At 45.2% G+C, this 20027-nt stretch overlaps 1 protein-coding gene across 2 annotated transcripts in view; it reads left to right on the forward strand.

Moving 5' to 3' along the window:
* Positions 1-7300: 7300 nt before the first annotated feature.
* ly75 (lymphocyte antigen 75) overlaps positions 7301-20027 on the forward strand; it is a 160178-nt gene continuing 147451 nt past the window's right edge. For both annotated transcript variants that reach the window (XM_070875562.1, XM_070875563.1), the window contains exons 1-2: positions 7301-7458; positions 9458-9835. In XM_070875562.1, the coding sequence (XP_070731663.1) occupies positions 7362-7458; positions 9458-9835 (475 nt within the window). In that variant the 5' untranslated portion in view covers positions 7301-7361. The remainder of the gene's footprint in view (positions 7459-9457; positions 9836-20027) is intronic.

The following is a 20027-nucleotide window of genomic DNA, read 5'->3' on the forward strand; positions in this document are numbered from 1 at the left end:
CCTGCTGGGCTGCTACAGGTGATGGGTTCTGCTTCATGGTCAACCGCTGTGTCGGTTGCCACTGGTGTGTGTATTGGGGGGTCAAAAAAGGTAGAGTCTAGTGTGGGTTGTTCTGGATAGTCCGTGAATCTGAGTTTGGTTTGGTGCAAGTGTTTCCTGTAGATGAGTCCATTTGAAAGTTTGACCCAAAACACCCTACTCCCCTCTTTGGCCACAACAGTGCCGGGAAGCCACAAATACAGGTTCATTAATCTCAATTTTGCGTGACATATTTGCGCTAACATGATATGTACTTTGTTGAAGCAGCCTTCTCTCTACCTGTTCGTGAAGATCAGGGTGGACTATCGAGAGCCTTGTCTTAAGTGCCCTTTTCATGAGCAGTTCCGCGGTGTGCGAGTGGGATCTTGTGCGGTAACTAAGCAGGACTCGAGATAGGCGAGTCTGCAGTGAGCCTTCAGTTACCCTTATGTTCTTATGTTCTTATGTTCTTATGTATGTTCTTATGTATGTTCTTATGTATCAATCTCTGCTTGATTGTTTGCACTGCTCTCTCTGCCTGACCATTGGACGCTGGTTTGAATGGGGCAGATGTAACATGTTTGATCCCATTGCGGGTCATGAACTTTTTGAATTCGGCACTGGTGAAACATGGTCCGTTGTCACTCACAAGGACTTCAGGCAGGCCGTGTGTGGCAAACATGGCCCGCAGGCTTTCAGTGGTGGCAGTGGACGTGCTTGCCGATATTATCTCACATTCAATCCATTTGGAGTACGTATCTACAACCACTAGGAACATTTTTCCCAAGAACGGACCTGCATAGTCAACATAGACCTTAGACCACAGTTTGGAAGGCCAAGACCATAAACTTAGTGGCGCCTCCCTGGGTGCATTGCTTAACTGTGAACATGTGTTACATTTGTGCATGCAGGACTCTAAGTCCGCATCAATACCAGGCCACCACACGTGGGATCTGGCTATCGCTTTCATCATTACAATGCCTGGGTGGGTACTGTGGAGATCACTAATGAAAGTGTCCCTGCCCTTTTTTGGTACCACTACCCGATTACCCCACAGAAGGCAATCTGCCTGTATAGACATTTCATCTTTGTGTCGCTGGTACGGCTTTATTTCTTCCTGCATTTCTAATGGGACACTGGACCAGCTCCCGTGAAGCACACAATTTTTTACTGAGGACAATAAGGGGTCCTGGCTCGTCCAGGTTCTAATTTGTTGGGCGGTAACAGGTGATTGCTCACTCTCGAATGCTTCCATTACCATAACTAAATCTGGGGGCTGTGCCATTTCCACCCCCATGGTGGGCAATGGCAGCTTACTGAGAGCATCGGCATAGTTTTATGTGCCTGGCCTGTGGTGGATGGCGTAGTTGTATGCGGACAACGTGAGCGCCCATCTCTGGATGCGGGCCAATGCATTCGTATTTATCCCCTTGCTTTCCGAAAAGAGGGTTATCAGTGGCTTATGATCAGTTTCTAATTCAAATTTGAGCCCAAACAGATATTGATGCATTTTCTTTACTCCATAAACACACGCTAATGCTTTGTTTTCAATCATGCTGTAGGCTCTCTCAGCCTTAGACAGACTTCTGGATGCATAAGCAACCGGTTGTAATTTCCCAGATTCATTAGCTTGTTGCAATACACACCTAACATTGTATGACGATGCATCACATGCTAGTACCAAATGCTTACATGGATCATACAACACAAGCAATTTGTTTGAGTATAACAGTTTTCTAGCTTTTACTGATATGTCTTTACTATACAGTACAAATGCACACGAGGCCCATACTTGAGAGAAGGTCACTCTGTGACCAGTTACCTTTATTACCAAGACCTCAAGTGATGAAGGTGGGTGGAGCTTCCCCTTTTATACCTGAAAGTCCAGGTTAGGAGTGTCTCCCACAAGTTCACCCCCTTGTGGTCAATGTTCTCAAGGTGTACAACTTAGGTCAGCTTATACATGGGTTACTATGATAGTTGAATACATGACATTTACAAAGGCATTTTCTTGGCTTTTACCCCATACCCATTCGTCTCCTTTATGCAGGAAAGCGTGCAGTGGTTCTAACAGTGTGCTGAGACCCAGTAAAAAGTTACCAAAGTAGTTCAGGAGTCCTAGAAATTACCACAGCTCCATCAAGTTCTGTGGTCTCGGTGCCTTCTCAATTGCCTCCTTCTTTGAATTGGTGGGCCTGATGCCGTCCGCCGTGATTCTTCTCCCCAGGAACTCCACTTCAGGCGCTAGAAAAACGTACTTCGAACATTTTAACCTGAGCCCCACACGATTGAGCCGACTAAGAACCTTCTTCAGGTTCTGCAGATGCTCGACGCTGTCCCAACCTGTAACCAAGATGTCGTCCCGGAAGATCACGGTGAGCGGGACCGACTCCAGTAAGCTTTCCATGTTACTCTGGAATATTACCGTGGCTGATCGAATCCCAAACGGGCATCTGTTTTAAATGAAGAGATCTTTGTGCGTGTTGATGCAGGTGAGGCCCTTCGATAATTTCTCCAGCTCCTGCGTCATGTAGGCTGAGGTCAAGTCCAGCTTCATGAACGTTTTTCTTCCTGCCAGTGTCGCAAATAGGTCATCTGCCTTTAGTGGGTATTGATCCTGCAGGGAAAAATGATTGATAGTTACTTTGTAATCACCACAGATTCTGATGGTGCCGTTTCCCTTGAGGACTGGAACAATCGGACTGGCCCACTCATTGAATTCGATCAGCGAAATGATGCCCTCTCGTTGCAGCCGGTCCAGCTCGATCTCCACCTTCTCTCGCATCATGTACGATACTGCTCTCGCCTTGTGGTGGATGGGTCGCGCCCCCGGAATTAGGTGGCTCTGCACTTTTGCTCCTTGGAACTTCCCGATGCCTGGTTCGAACAGCGAGGAGAACTTGTTTAGGACCTGGGCACATGAAGTGTCGTTAGCGGGCGATAGCGCTCGGACGTCATCCCAGTTCCAGCATATCTTCCCCAGCCAGCTCCTGCCGAGCAGCGTGGGGCCATCGCCCGGTACTAACCAGAGTGGTAATTTGCGCACCGCTCCATCATAGGAGACCTTTATGGTAGCACTGCCAATTACGGAAATCAGTTCCATTGTGTAAGTTCTCAGTTTAGTGCAAATGGGAGTCCGGACTGACCTTGAGACCTTGCTGCACCACAATTTATTGAAAGTCTTTTTGCTCATAATGGATTGGCTCGCGCCCGTGTCCAGCTCCATTGACACTGGGAGTCCATTTAATTCAACCTTCAGCATTATCGGGGGAAATTTTGTGGTAAATGTGTGCACCCCATACACTTTGTGGTAAATGTCTACCTCCTTGGTCTGAGGCTCTGATTCATTGTGAGCCGCCATGGATCTGTCCTCCTCTGCAACATAGTGGTTTGCAGGATTAGCAGGGTTTGCAGCTCGCCTGCACATACGTTGGAGGTGTCCCATTGTTCCACAGCCCTTGCAAACGTATCCTTTGAAGCGGCATGAATGGAAACAATGATCACTCCAGCAGCATCAACAAGGTGTCAATGGCCTAGCATTCATCAGCCTTGATGGTGGACTCTGAGACATCTGTGGACGTGCTGCTGCAGGCATGTGAGACCTGCCCTGTATGTTATGATTTGAAAACAACATTACTTTGTTCACAGTACTTGTAGCAGCACTCGTGTGCTGAGAGATTTTCTTGGTATTGTCACTGGTGGCGATGAACGCCTGGGCTATCGCTATGGCTTTACTCAAAGTTGGGGTCTCTGCAGTCAAGAATTTGTGAAGTATTACTTCATGGCCAATGCCAAGTACAAAGAAGTCCCTGAGCATGTGCTCCAAATGTCCTTCAAATTCACAATGTCCTACAAGGCGTCTTAGCTCGGCGACATAGCTTGCCACTTCCTGGCCTTCAGACTTCTTGCACGTGTAGAACCGGTACCTCGCCATCAGAACGCTTTCCTTCGGGTTAAGATGCTCCCAGACCAGTGTGCACAAATCATCATATGATTTCTCTGTGGGTTTCGCTGCAGCAAGCGGATTTTTCATGAGGCCATACGTTGGTGCACCGCAAACGGTGAAGAGAATCACCCTTCGTTTGGCAGCATTCGCTTCTCCTTCCAGCTCGTTGGCCACGAAGTATTGGTCGAGTCGCTCCACGAAGGTTTCCCAATCATCTCCCCCCCCCCGAAAATCTCTCCAGGATGCCCACTGTTCTCTGCATCGTTGCGGTGTTGTTCAATATCTGTATCTCATCGCCAGTTGTTATGTATGAATAAAAAGTCTGATCAGATACTGTGAGCTCAAAGTAAAGTGTGACCTTAATCTTTTATTGCAGGTCTCCAGTGTCTCTCCAGCCTTGAGGCCTCCTTAAGTACAGGTGCTCGCAAGGAATTGTGGGATCCCTTGGGACTCCAGGTGATGAGCCCTCTGGTGGTTAAGGTTTACATATATAACACAAGGGTTATGTGGAACAGGCAAGAAAGTGGAGTTGAGGCCAAAATCAGATCAACCATGCTCTTATTGAATGACAGAGCAGGCTCGAGGGGCCGTATGGCCTACTCCTGGCCTATTTCTTACGTTCTATGTTGCTGTGAAGAGAGGATGTTAATTGCAGCGCTAGCTAGTAAAATGGCATGCAGGCTCTTTAATGAGTGTTAGGAGCCAATTTAATTTGTCAGCAGAGCCTTAATCATCCTTGGAGCGGCCGTTGCTAGCGCTGCCCAAACTCCTTTACTAAGATGGTGTTTTGCGCTAAATGTAGGCTAAGCAGGCATTGCAGTTCAAGACCCCACCTTGGACATCTCGGAGACACTTTCGAACTTAAATTATCCAGGGTAAATAACTCTCTCTCTACCTTTTTTGATTTCGTCTTCTCATATCATGTCCACCTTTTTAATTTTGCTAGTATATACTGCAGCAAAATAAGTATTCAACATTTCACTGTCACTGACCTCATCTCCTCTGGAGATCTTCCCTCCACAGCCTCCAACCTCATAGAGACCCAATCTTCCACAGCCCACTTCTACCTCCTACCCAAGATGCACAAACAGCACTGCCCTTGTAGACCCATTGTTCTTGCCCCACAGAACTGATTTCTTCCTATCTCAACTCAATTTTTTCTCCACTTGTCCAGTCTCTTCCCACCTACATCCATGACTCTTCCAATTCCGCACCCCCCCCCCCCCCCCAACCACTTTAACAGTTTCCAGTTTCCTGGCCTTAACTGTCTCCTGTTCACCATGGACATGCAATCCCTCTGCACCTCTACCCCCCACCAGGATGGCCTGAGGCCTCTCCGCTTCTTCTTTGAACAGAGGCCCAACCAGTCCCCATTTTTCCACAACCGAGCATTCCCCTCCACTGTGGTTGACATGACCCTCGACCATGTCCTGCACTGCTGCTCTCACCCGGTCCTTCCTGCCCAGAATCACGTTAGGGTTCCCCTTGGTGACACCTTCCTCCCACCAGCCTCCACATTCAATGGATCATCTTATGCCATTTTCACCACCTCCAGTGTGATCCCACCACCAAACACATCTTTCCCTTCCTTCCCTTTCAGCATTTCAAAGGGACTGTTCCCTCCGCAACACCCTGGTCCACTCCTCAATCACCCCCAATGAACTTCCCCTTCCCACAACACCTTCCCTTGCAAGTGCAGGAGATCCAACACCTGCCCTTTTACCTCCTCCCTTCCCACCATCCAGGGCCCCAAATGCTCCTTCCAGCTGAAACATTAATTTACTTGTACCTGTACTTCTTTCAATTTAGTATAGTGTATTCACTGGTCATGATGAGGTCTCCTCTACACTGGGGAGACCAAACACAGATTGGGTGACTGCTCTGTGGAACGCCTCCGTTCAGTCTGCAAGCGTGACCCTGAGCTTCCGGTCGCCTGTCACTTTAATTCTCCACTCCACTCCCACTCTGACATCTCCATCCTTGGCCTCCTACACTATTCCAATGAAGCTCAACATAAGCTTGTGGAACAGCACCTCATCTTTCTATTCGGAACTTTGCAGCCTTCCGAACTCAACACGGTGTGCAACAATTTCAGACCATAAACTCTGTCCCCATTTTTTGGATAGCAACTGTTGACAATGATTCTGCCATTCCCATTTACACCTTCTCTAGACTCATATTTTGTTTCTTTACTTGTCCCATTACCATCTCCTATTGCCTTGAACCTCATCCCTTTTGTCATTTAATCACTCCTGCCTTCCACCCTATCACAGACCTTCCCTTTTGTTCTTTCCTCCCCTCCAAACCCCCTTCCCTGCCTCTGAACTTGCTTAAAAAGCCTGTTTTTAACTTTTTCCAGTTCTAATAAAAGGTCATCCATCTGAAACTGTTTCTCTCTCCACAGATGCTACCTGGCCTGTTGAGTATTTCCAGCATTTTCTGTTTTTATTTCAGTTTTCCAGCATCTGCAGTGCTTTGCTTTTGTATTCACTATTTCTGCTACTTCGCTGTCTTTACCTGTGAGTTTAGCTTGTGCGTCCCTGCGTGGTCCTATCCCCTATCCTGATTTTTCTTTTGTTAGTTATGTATCTGTTGGATACTTTGCTATTTCTTTTTATATTCCTTGATCATTTAATTTCACAGTTCCTCTTTGCAATCCTAATTGCTTTGACTTCTTTCGTGACCTCTTTGAATTCCCCTTAGTCAGCCTCTCCTTTGTCTATGTACTCAGTGCGTTTCTTTTGCTTTAGATTCAGTTTTGTCCTTATCTCTTTATTTATTCATGGTATTTCATTCTTGGCTAGATTTTGGAGTCATCTTTCTCTTGAACTCTGTTGATCACCGTTTTAAATATTTCCCACTGCTGTTCCATCTCTTAGTCAATTTTTCTTCCAATTTACCTTCCGTAGTTCCATTCTCAACCCCTCGAAATTACCCTTTTCCCCCAATCTTGTCTTACTTATGTATTTCTCAATCATTATTTTAAACCTTATTATGTTATGATCGCTGTTGCCGAGATGAAAATTACAAAACGTGTATACGTGAATACGCAGGACACCCAGACTGCTTTAAATTCCCGGAAATATCTTAATACGTGCACGTTCAAACATATAACCCCCCTAAAGGAATGGATCCTTCAAGGTCAGTTATCACATTTCACTTGTTCAAATAAATGAGTTTGATAAGAAACTGCACGGCAATGCCTTTCACTTTCGAGATTATGATGAAGCCGACGCTTGGTGAGCAGCCAATAAGAAATTGCTAATTGAAGGACATTCTGCCTTCGCCAATCGAGTGCGACCTTGCACAGCAGCGGGGCGAGGACGGGCTCAGTTAATTTCATATTCCGCCGGCATCGCAGTGTGAGAACCAGAAATATTCTGCAAACTGCGCAGACATGAAGAGCTGGTGCAGCGGACAGATTCATCTTTATTTTTTTCTGATATTTGAGGTCTTTGCTGAGCGTTGGGCAATAACAGCTTCTCAGACTACAGGTGCGGTTAAGTTTAGACAGTAACAATATATGTATGTTCAGCTATTCTGTAGTATTTTTAGTAACAGTATAGATTTTAAATATTTATTCTGTCAATACATTAATTGCCGTTTTTACGCATGAAATGTTGATTATGTGTGTATGGTATAATATTATCTTCCCGGCTTATATGAAAGAAAACAATTGTCGAGTAAGGCTGGATAGTCCCTGGCTCAAATCCAACTATCTCACAACATCGGTGAAGAAGGAAGTCGGCTGTTTCGAACTGTTTTCTGGACGGTTTTTCGGAATGGACTGGTAATTTCCAGAAAAACCTGTTCCAGCTAAAGATTGTGCTTCTACAAAGGCCTCCATGGACATTTACTTAAAAGTTCGTTTGGAAAAGAACCGCACTCGACTTCAATTTTGAACATTTATTTACCCCTTTCAATTTCTCTCGATTTTGTTCACAATTTCCGGATGCTCATTCCATTTGGACACATGCAACTGGGAGGGTCTTAACTCCATACCTCTTTATGACTGTCTGCCATAAATGTTCACGTGATTTTGCAGCAGGAGATATATTTGGAGCTGGACAAGTGGGACAATGTCACTTAGTCCCTTCTGATACAAAGCATCATATTGCCAATTAGTATGCCATGTGGCATTCTCACTGAGAACTGCCCAACAGTGGCCAACACATTTGCATGGTAGGTGGCCATGTGGTTGAGTTGACAAGGCACAAGTTGAAAGTACAGCATTCTGGAAGCCCCCATTTAGTTGATAAAAATCAAATGGAAGGGTGGCTACTGGGGGAGAAACGTGGATTAACTATTTCCACTCCAAATCTTGATACTTGCCAATGGTTTTGGTTTAATCAGAGTTGCCATTTTACTGTCTTGAGTGCAGCAGATCGATGAGGTCTTGGTTTTATGAGCTTGCTTTATGATGTGTGAGGGAAGAAATGTCAGCAGTGCTTCCTTATCTAATAACCCTATATCTGCTCCTACATGGGCTTTAAAAAGTAATTCCATAATTTAATCTTCATTTTCCATCAAATTATTGGTAAGTATATTTGGGTCCTGCATGAGTTGCCCAGTAGTTCCATCTGCCCTAAGTTTGTGCACAAAATAGTTGCTACTTTATTCTTCACTTTCCAACAAAATTACTTTTTATTGAATTATTCTATTTCGCAATGCAATAGCTTTTATAAATCATCTTGTGTTAAGCATTGTATAACACAAAATGGTACAAAATGTACTGCTTATTATGATAATGAACCTGAAATTATTTTCCACTCTCCACATGTTGATGGGAAATCACTATATGCAGGCACTTTAAACCATGAGCACCATTTTATTTACCATAGTTTGTGTGTAATTGAAGTGGTGAGAGTGGAGGCTTTTCTTTATGCAATCTCCATTGGCACCATTCCCATGACTCACCCATGGAAAACTTTAGTATTGAAATGAAAATACTTTAGAATCATTAAGGGGATTTTTAAGAGTGATGTGTGCCATATAACATAAAGGGAAATAAAATAGTGGCCTACATATTTGTAATAATCTGCATTACTTCTGAGGTGAGGTGGAATTCTAAATAAATGTAATGACCAGCTATCATCCTGTTGCAGAATGCAGTGCAAATGGGGAACAATAAAATGCTTGGTTAATTCCTCCGTTCCAGTTTTCAATTTTGTTTAGTGTGCGGTCCCTCTGTCTTAACTCATAAAAGACCGTGTCAGCCACCCAAAGGAAATTTACTGCTGTCATTACAGAAAATATTTTGTAAATTTGATAATCACATGGAAGCCAGTTTGAAAACCTATGCTTTGGTCAGTTAGACTTTTATAACATGTGTATGAGGTGAACTTTCTCTCTTGTGAAATAATCTGGGTAGTCACATGCTATTGGGTGCGCTTCCTTTTTGTTTGATTTTGTTAATATTTTACTTAAAGTTTGAAATAAAGAAGTGCTTTAATTGTTTGAGTTTCTCATTTCTTTATCCTTCTTTTCCCTTAGGCAATGGCATCTTTACTATCCAGCATCGAAATACTACAAAATGCCTCAAAGTAGATGTCTCTGGAATTACTATGGACAAATGCAATCAGCTAGAACATTTTCAGCAATGGAAATGGGTGTCTGAGCATCGGTTGTTTAATATTGGCATTAAAAAATGCCTTGGCCTTGATTCTTATAAAAAGGAACAACCATTAAAAATGTTTGAGTGTGATACAGAAGTTACAACTTTGTGGTGGCGCTGCAGAGATAGCACAGTGTATGGCTCATCCTCCTATAAACTGACTGTCAAAAATGGCTCTCCAACAGTGAGCATTGATGCAGTTGATGCATGGAAACAAAGTGATTCAGACAGTGATGTTTGTGAGCAATCATATCGTGGTAAGTAAAATTTGTACTGGACACCAAATGTTGATGTAGTTGTAATGTATAGAATGAGTGTTTTGCTAAGCAAGTTATTTATATTGGACATTAAACATGTCTTGAATTCTCCATATTTGTTGAATTTTGACTACAAATCTTTACTGAGGGTTGTTATTTATGACTGTGCTCTAAATGTAGTAAAAATAAAAATGCAATAGTGTATTTGGGAGGGGAATCTTAGACAATGGCAGGATTCAGGTGCCTACATTAGAAGATATGTATCTAAACCCTGTAACTAAACCCTGCCCTTGTCGGGGCTCCAGGGACTTCCCTACAAGGAAGGAGGTGAAATTTGAGATGGAGTTTTCACATCTGTTATGCTAGCTTTATATTATTCAACTTCTTCCAGTAGAAGGCTTGCGAGTCAGCGAATCCCCTGGCTTTTCTACTTCTTCAACATTGGAAACTACCTCATCTATGCTGTTTGTTCAGTAGGATTTTCCAGCCATTTACATGCAATTGTGACCATCCCAAAAACTCAGGTTGGGATCTAAACTGACAATCCTAGGAGACAAATTTATAAACCTAATTGTATCTCATTTGGTCTATATATGAAGATCCATGCACCTATCAATGAGAATTTCTACGTACAGAACATAGAAACATAGAAAATAGGTGCAGGAATAGGCCATTCGGCCCTTTGAGCCTGCACCACCATTCAATAAGATCATGGCTGATCTTTCACCTCAGTACCCCTTTCCTACTTTCTCTCTATACCCCTTGATCCCTTTAGCCATAAGGGCCACATCTAAATCCCTCTTGAATATATCGAATAAACTGGCATCAACAACTCTGCGGTAGGGAATTCCACAGGTTAACAACTCTGAGTGAAGAAGTTTCTCCTCATCTCAGTCCTAAATGGCTTACCCCTTATCCTTAGACTGTGTCCCCTGGTTCTGGACTTCTCCAACATCGGGAACATTCTTCCTGCATCTAACCTGTCCAGTCCCGTCACATTGTGATGAGCTGTGTTTACTATTCTTGTGGAACTTTTAACTCCGGCAGGGGTGTAAAACTGCTGATATCGGATCCCCCCCCCCCCACCTCCCCGCCCCCCCAACCAAAGTTGAAAGTTCCAGCACTTGTTATCAAATCTCTGACATTGTCAATTTAATATTTAGCAGTTTAAGCAGCACCGATAATTTTGATACTGTGTACTTTGAATTGAACTTATTGGCCCAGAATTTGCTGGTAAAAGAACGGGGAATTTAATGCGTGTGCAATTATTAGTGCATTTAAAAAAATAACCCAGCAATTTGTGGCGAGGAAGAGATAGCCATGAGTTGCGAATCTTTACACATTGCTGGACGATTTGTGCTACTCCGCTGTTAGCCTCGTGAAAATAAGAGCTTACTCCTGCTCCTATTTCTTATGTTTTTATGTACACTGCCCTCTCCATACTCTCCTCCAACAACAAACCTGAGGAGCTCATGGACTTCATTGTCACTTAAGATAGAGCCCATCTATTCAGCTACCTGTGCTACTTCCTCCTCATTCCCATTTCCACCTAGTGAAACCTTCCTCCAAGCACCTCCTCACCCCCCCCCCCCCGCCCCTCACCTGCGTTAGACCTGAACCCCAGAATTTCTCTAGTTTCTCTCCATTTCCTCCTATCCCCTCCGGGCTCATCTTGTTCATAAGACCCACCTGCTGCTCCCTTGATCTCTTTCCCACTAAACTTCCAACCACTCAACTTCCTTTCCAACCCCAAGCTATTGGACATAGTAAAACATTCCCTCTCCTTTGGGTACTGTCCGGCTTCCTTTCAAAACCAGCGTCATCATCGCCCCCTTCCCCCTCAACCCCTCTGTCATTGCAAACTGCAAAACCATCCAGAACCTCCCTTTCATTTCCAAAGTCCGTGAACTTTTTGTTGCCGTCCCAATCTGTGCACTGAAATTCTGCAACTCCATGTTTGAACTTTCCTAATCCGGTTTCCACCTCTGCCACAGCACTGAATTGGACCGAACCAAAAGTCACAAATGACATTCACTGTGACTGTAGTGCATAACCGCTCTTCATTGTCCTCAATTGCTCTGCTGCCTTTGTCATTGTTGAACATACTATGTTCCTCCAACGCTTCTCATCTGTTCTCCAGCTCGGCACTACTGCCCTCACTTAATTCCACTTTTGCCAATTCAATCATAGCCAGAGCTTCTCCAGAAATCACTTCTCTTCCAGCCCTCACATCATTATCTCCAGAGTCTGCCAAGGTTCTATCTTTGGCCCCCAGGTGACATCATCAGAAACATGTAATTAGCTGCCACAAGTACACTAATGGCAACCACCTCTACCTCTCCACCACCTCTCCGCTGCCTCTGTGCTGTCAAACTGCTTGTCCAACATCCAGTTTTGGATGAGCCACAATTTCCTCCAGTTAAACATTGGGAAGACAAGTCATTGTCTTCACCTCCTGCCAGAAAGTCTCTACTATTGTAATCGATACCACTCCAGCTGCTATCTTGGGTTGAACCAGACTATTTTGACTCCAAGTTGAGCTTCTGACCCAATATCCTCTTCATCACAAAGGCCACCTTCATAACATTGTCCACCTTTGCCCCTCTTTCTACTGCTGAAACCCTCGTGTGCCTTTTGTCACCTTCATCTCAACTATTCTAATGCTGTCCTGGGTGGCTGCCCATCATCCACCTCCTGCAATTTGTGGCTCATTCAATACTCTGCTGCTCATGTCCTATTCCACAAGTCCTGCTCCTCTATCATCTCAGTCCTTACTGATTTGCATTGGCTCCTGGTCCCACAACGCCTGAAATGTAACATTCTTGTCCTTGTGTTAAAATTCCTTCATGGCCTTGCCCCTCCTTAGCTCTGTAACCCCCCTCCAGCCCAACCATCCTAGAACTCTCCTTTCTTCTGACTCTAGCTGCTTGTGCTTCGTCCCCTTCCTTTTGCCCCATGGTTAGCAGGCGTGCCTTCAGCCATCTAGGCCCCACACTCTAGAATTATCTCCTTAAATCCCCTGCTCATTTAATCACTTGTTAAAACCCTCCTCACCTCTTCCAATATCTCCTCCTTTGCCTGGTGTCTATTTATTTTTTAATTACACCTCCGTGAAGCAATTTGAGATGTATTCGACATTAAGGATGCTGTGTAAATGTTGTTTTTTTATGCAACTTAAAATATGCTATCTGAGCCACTGATTTATGGTGATGTGAATAAGCAAAATTCTTTTTTATTGCAACATATTATGGAAGTGCTAACAGTATTTTTGGATTTAGCTGAAGTGATTGTGACCACACATACTCTTGAGTTGTAAATTGGTGATCTTGATGATGATTATTATATGTTTAGCTATGTAATTAATTTTATGCCATATCTTTTGTCAAAGTACTGGGGGATTGACTAATTTAAATTCTTTTAAAGTTCTTTCACTGTCTTGGAACGAGTGTAATAAATGTTTTAGATACCTTTACAATCAGTTCCTGGACACAGTGGGAATGCGGCAGTCAGGGTTTCTTGGCGGAGGGTTGGCAAGGAGAAACAACATGGATGCTTGGGGTAGCTGGAGATAGGGCTGGGGAGAAAGGAGAACAAAAGCCTTTATGAATTCCCCTCCCTCACTTGGGATTTTACAAAATAATTTCTCGAGCATTGTTTAAATGCATGCTGTTGTACTGTAAACTCTCTTCCCCAGAAGGGGAATCCCAAAGGTTGTGTTACTGGCCATGATTGGGAACTGGTTTTAAGTAAGTTAGGTGTTTGCTTAAATCATTTACTAATGGAAAAAGTTTAGCATATTTCAACAGCTTAATGCCAATTCCCAGCCACATCTTTGTGGGATTTCCTCGGTGCAGAGTGGATGGGAAACAGACAGGTGTTTTGCATGGGGAGGTTGTGACATTGATCAGGGTAGGGGGTGGTAGCAACTAGTGGGGAAAAGCCACCTTGGCAAAGTAGGGGAAGAACCGGAGAAGCCATTTTAAGATTAGGACAGCAGGAGAGGCAAAGCGAGCCAGCAAGGGGAGTATGAGCTCTGCATCTAGACATTGATTGTGTCGTGGAACCCAGTACACTACCCAAAAATAGAAGTTACAGCTCCCCCTACAACATGCCTGCAGGAAAGTAACAAATTAAGATAGAAAATACCTTCCCCAAAAGATTCTGGTCCCATTCCTCTATTTCCCCTCTGACTTCCGTGCCGAGGGCCTGCTCCCAATCTTTGGACTAAGGCCATCACTGAATATTTTTGCTGCTGATTCTGTTTCTAGCTCTACCTTTTTAGAAAGAGGTGAGTGCAAAAATTACAGAGCGGCTTGCGCTCCATTCCAATACATTTGGGATCAACTGGTGCTTTAAAATTATCAGCCACAATAGTGGCTTCAAGACTGGCTGAAGCTCTGCTGGAATTTACAGAAGTGTTGATTCTAGTGCTCTCTAAACCTGTTGGATCTTTTACTGCTGCTCCTGTTGTGGTCGCTACTCCAGCATAGACTGGGAAATTCCAACTGCAGAGCTAAGCGCTAGTCCTTAAATGCACTCACTTCTCAAATTCTGTTGGCAGTCCTGATTATTGAACATCAAAGTGAGCTGCTACCCTGCTCTCCCAAAACAACTGTAAGGGCTACAATGGTTTCGAGCTTGTTTGATCCCTTTTCCCTCTGTGAACCAGAGTCTGGATGTTGCCTACCCTTCTGCTGATTCACACACCCACATGCCACAATGCTGACCTGAATCAACAGCTACCATAGAGGGTCCATATCTGTCTCCAAACATGTGCCAGTTACACTACTGTTCTGCCTGTTATCAGTACAGTTGTGATTTCTTCTGAACCACTGAGCTCCGTGTGTGTGATCCACCTTTCCTGGCTATGTTAAGATAAATTTACCCACTAATCCATCTCTACCAGCTTCAGGGTCAGATATAAGAACGTAAGAAATAAGAGTAGGCCATACGACCTCTCAAGCCCGCTCCGCCATTCAATACGATCATGGCTGATCCGATCATGGACTCGTGCACTTCCCTTCCCACTCCCCATAACCCCTTATCCCATATTGTTTAAGAAACTGCCTATTTCTGTCTTAAATTTATTCAGTGTCCCAGCTTCCACAGCTCTCTGAGGCAGCGAATTCCACAGATTCACAACCCTCCGAGAGAAGAAATTTGTCCCCATCTCAGTTTTAAATGGGCGGTCCCTTATTCTAAGATTATGCCCTCTAGTTCTAGTCTCCCCTATCAGTGGAAACATCCTCTCTGCATCCCCCTTGTCAAGCCCCCTCATAATCTTGTACGTTTCGATTCTTCATTCTCTCATTCTTCTGAATTCCAATGAGTAGAGGCCCAACCTACTCCACTTTTCCTCATAAGTTAACCCCCTCGTCTCCGGAATCAACCTAGTGAACCTTCTCTGAACTGCCTCCAAAGCAAGTATATCCTTTCGTAAATATGGAAACCAAAACTGCACGCAGTATTCCAGGTGTAGCCTCACTAATACCCTGTACAGTTGTAGCAGACTTCTCTGCTTTTATACTCTATCCCCCTTGCAATAAAGGCCAAGATTCCATTTGCCTTCCTGATTACTTGCTGTACCTGCATACTAACTTTTTGTGTTTCATGCACAAGGACCCCCAGGTTCCTCTGTACTGCAGCACTTTGCAATTTTTCTCGATTTCAATTATAATTTACGTTTCTATTATTTCTGCCAATGTGGGTATCCTCACATTTTCCCACATTATACTCCATTCTGCCAAATTTTTGCCCACTCACTTAGCCTGTCTATTATCCCTTTGCAGATTTTTTGTGTGTCCTCCTCACAATTTGCTTTCCCACCCATCTTTGTATCCTCAGCAAACTTGGCTACATTACACTCGGTCCCTTCATCCAAGTCATTAATATAGATTGTAAATAGTTAAGGACCCAGCACCGATCCCTGCGGCACCCCACTTGTCACTGTTTGCCAACCGGAAAATGACCCATTTTTCCCGACTCTCTGTTTTCTGTTAGTTAGCCAATCCTCTATCCATGCTAATATATTACCCCCAATCCCGTGAGCTGGGAGGTTTTTCAGGTGCTGTGCTGGCTCCACCTGGTACACTGCAGCCAACAAAGTGTTGCTGCATTGTCAAGTGATTCATTTAGGTGGAGGGCTTGAATTGCAAATTAAAAAAACCTGAAAATGCTGGGTACACTCAGCAGGTTTAGCAGCATCTGCGGAGAAAACCAAGCAAGTCAACATTTTGGGTGTGAACCCTTCCTAAAAACTGGAGTATATCACAGATGAACAGCTTTTAAATAGGAACATGAGAGAGAGAGAGAGAGAGTATATGAACTCACTGTTGCTCACACATGAAAAGAAAGACTGGCCTTTAAAATGCTTAAGTGAAAAAGAGATAGTAACAGTACTGATATTAGCACCAGACAATAGGAGGGATAGGGTTTTCCACTAAAGCACTTTACACGTCCATCTATTTCTTTCGTGTGCACGCATATGTCTGCATCCGAAACCGGCCCTAATCAGCAGAAACGTTTCTTCCTTTTTACCTCCTGTTTATCTAGCTTCCCCTTAAATGCATCTGCTGTCTCATACTCCTTGTGGTAGTGAGTTCCACATGTGTTTATCTTGCTTCCCTTTAAATGCATCTATGCTATTCGCCTCAAATACTCCTTCCATATTCTAACCACTCTCTGGGTAAATAATTTTCTTCTGAATTCCTTATTGCATTTATTTGGTGACTATCATCAATTTATGGTCCCTAGTTTTGGTCTCCCCTATGTGGAGACATCGGGCTGAATTTTAACACCTAACAACAGGTGGGTTGGAGTCGGGTTAGATGTTAAAATGTTAAAACTCTGAAACCCATCTCCAACTCGCCACCGACTTCCGGGTTTAACTGAGGTGAGACAAGGGACGGGCAGCCAACCTGCTCCCAGGAGGCGGGTTGGCAATTTAAATATTTTAATGAGGCTGGGAACCTCAGATTTGATGGAGTGATTATTTGCAACAACTTTTTGCGCGTCTTAGACTCCACCCCTTTTTTTGCACATGCGTGCTCAATCCGGTCATGCATGCGCAGTTCGATATGAGGAAGCCGGAAGTGCGGCCGAACCACGATTCGCATGGAGCTCATTGCCACTCGAGCTGATTCTAGGGCTTTTGGGTTATCTCCAGGACTTTTGCCGAGAATATCTCTGTGATTACCTATACTTTCATTGCCTTCTGAAAGAGAGAAAAAAAATCAGAGGTGGCAGAGAGAGGGAATTCAGGGAAGATGGATCACGTCCCTCTAACCCCAACCCCTTTACACCCGCACCACTTTCTCCCTCTCCTCCCTCTACACCTGGTTGATTTCTCAGAAAGCTCGGTGAGTGTGTGTGACAAGTGACACAATTGGAGTGGATGAAATCCGGAAGACACAACACTGTCACTATTCACTACATACCCAGTAAACCTGTTATCAATCCGTGACCCACAAACCATGCCCTATCTATGGCGTTGGAGGGGGGGTGGTGGGGGGGGAGGAGAGGAGGGGAAGTGGGGTGGGGGGAGGGGGAGTGGGGTGGGGGGAGTGGGGTGGGGGGAGGGGGAGTGGGGTTGGGGGAGTGGGGTGGGGGGAGAGGGGAGGGGAGGGGGTGCTGGGGGGGAGGGGGAGTGTGGGGGGAGGGGGAGTGGGGAGGGGGGGAGGGGAGTGGGGGGTGGTGGGAGGGGGTGGTGAGGTGGGGGGGAGTGGGGAGTGGGGTGGGGGAGGGGGGGTGGTAGTGGGGGGGGAGGGGGAGTTGGGGGAGGGGGAGTGGGGAGTGGGGGGAGGTGGGGGGAGGGAGAGGGGGTGGTGGGGGGGAGGGGAGAGTGGTGGGGGAGAGTGGTGAAGGGGGGAGGGGAGAGTGGTGGGGGGGAGTGGAGGGGGTGGTGGAGGGTGGGGGAGGGGGAGAGCTGGGGGGGGAGGTGGGGGGGTGGTGGGGGGGAGGCGGAGAGGGGGGGGAGGGGGTGGTGGGGGGGAGGGTGGTGGGGAGGGGGTGGTGGGGGGGAGGGCGGTGAGGGAGGGTGGAGTGGGGGAGGGCGGTGGGGGAGGGGGAGGGTGGAGGAGAGGGAGAGGGAGAGGGTGGGGTGGTGAGGGGGTGGCGGGGAGGGGGGGTGGTGAGGGGGTGGGGGTGGTGAGGAGGTGGGGGTGGCAGAGGGGGTGGGGTGGGGGAGGGGGTGGAGTGGGGGGTGGTGGTGAGTGGCGGGGAGGGGGTGGTGGAGGAGTGTGTGGGAGGAGGGTGTGCTGGGGGGAGGAGGGTGTGGTGGGGAGGGGGGTTGGTGGGGGGGGAGGGGGGGTGGTGGGATTTAAGGTCAGTCACTTGGGTGGGGGTGAATGTTAGAAACTTGGGGGGAGGCGGGAGAATGTGAGAAACTTGGGGGTAGGGGGAAGTTCAGAAACTTGGGCTGGGAGGAACTTCTTTGGGGTGTGGGAGAAGGTCTTTACCTGTGAGAGTAAGCCTTGTCTGTTCCAAGTGAACTCTCTTCTGTCTGAGCTGACCCCGCCTCACAGCCTCATAAGTCAACCCCCTCATCCCCGGAATCAACTTAGTGAATCTTCTTTGAACTGCCCCTCCAAAGCAAGTATCTCCTTTCGTGAATATGGAAACCAATATTGCACAGTGTTCCAGGTGTGGCCTCACCAATACCTTATATAGCTGTAGCAAGACTTCCCTGCTTTTGTACTCCATCCCCTTTGCAATAAAGACCAAGATACCATTGGCCTTCCTGATCATTTGCATACTATCCTTTTGTGTTTCATTCCGAGATCCCTTTGTTCCTCGACCCCACCTAGACTTGCACCCTCCAAGTTATAAGTGACCTCCCTATTCCTACCAAAATGCAATACAGGTACAACATCCGAAATCCGGAATCCTCAGGACCTAGTCCGTTACGGTTTTAGGTTTTTCCGGATTTCAGAAAAGAAAATCAATAGTCTGAAATCGAAAATCTTCGACTGAATCCATGCCAGGCTTTGAGTGGCGAGGTCCGAAACCCGACACGGATTCAGTCGAGGATTCCGGATTTCAGACTTGATTTTCTTGTCTGAAATCTGGAATCCTCGATGGAATCTGTGCCGGATTTTGGATTTTGCTTCAAAAATGTCCTGTTTTCGGGCAATAATTCCGGACGACTCCATCAGCTATGCATAAAATATCTGGTTTTCAGACAGTTCTGGCTTTTGGAGTTCCGGATTTGGGAATTTGCACCTATACCTCACATTTATCATTGTTGAACTTCTTTTGCAAATTATATGCCCATTCTCCAAGTTTATTAATGACCTCCGGTAATTTGTTGCAATCCTCCTCAGTATTGACGATCGCCCCCAGTTTAGTGTCATCCGTAAATTTAGAAATTGTGTGTTTGAATCCCAATCTAAATCGTTGATATAAATCGTTGATATAAATTGTGAACAATAGTTGTCCCAGCACTGATTCTTGTGGAACACCACTACCCACCTTCTGCCACAATGAATAGCTACCTTTTACCCTTACTCTCTCTGCTTTCTGTCCGGAAGCCAGCTTGCTATCCATTCTACTACTTGTCCCCTGACTCCGCATTCTCTGACCTTGTTCATCAGTCTATTATGGGGTACCTTATCGAAGGCCTTTTGAAAATCTAGATAAATTACATCTACTGTATTATCATTGTCTACTCTCTCTTTTACCTCTTCAAAAAATTCAATGAGGTTGGTCAAGCAAGACTTTCCCTTTTGAAATCCATGCTGACTATTCATTATTATACTTTTTGGCTTCTAAATCTTCTTCTATTTTCTCCTTTAGTAAGGATTACATTATTTTTCCTGTTAAGCAGACTGGTCTATAATTTCCTGGACATGTTCTATCCCTCTTAGTCCTCTGGAACTACACCTTTTTCTAATGAATTATTAAATATGCATAGTTATGCCTCTGCTATCTCTTCCCTAGATTATTTTAAAATGAATGGCTGCAATCCATCCAGACTAGGGGGTTTTAACTTCTTTGACTTTGATTAATTTATTTAATATATCCCCTCTCTTTATTTTAAATGTACTTATTACTAATCTCATCATCTAATGACATGATGTCATGTCCACCTGTTCTATTTCCCTGATAAATACTTACTTTCAGGGAGAAGATAAGTGCATTTACAGCACTGCTTGTGGGCCAGGAGGACCCCTTCACCACCCCCCCCCCCCCAATT

This window comes from Pristiophorus japonicus, chromosome 3 (assembly GCF_044704955.1).
Source record: "Pristiophorus japonicus isolate sPriJap1 chromosome 3, sPriJap1.hap1, whole genome shotgun sequence".
Taxonomy (NCBI): domain Eukaryota; kingdom Metazoa; phylum Chordata; class Chondrichthyes; family Pristiophoridae; genus Pristiophorus; species Pristiophorus japonicus.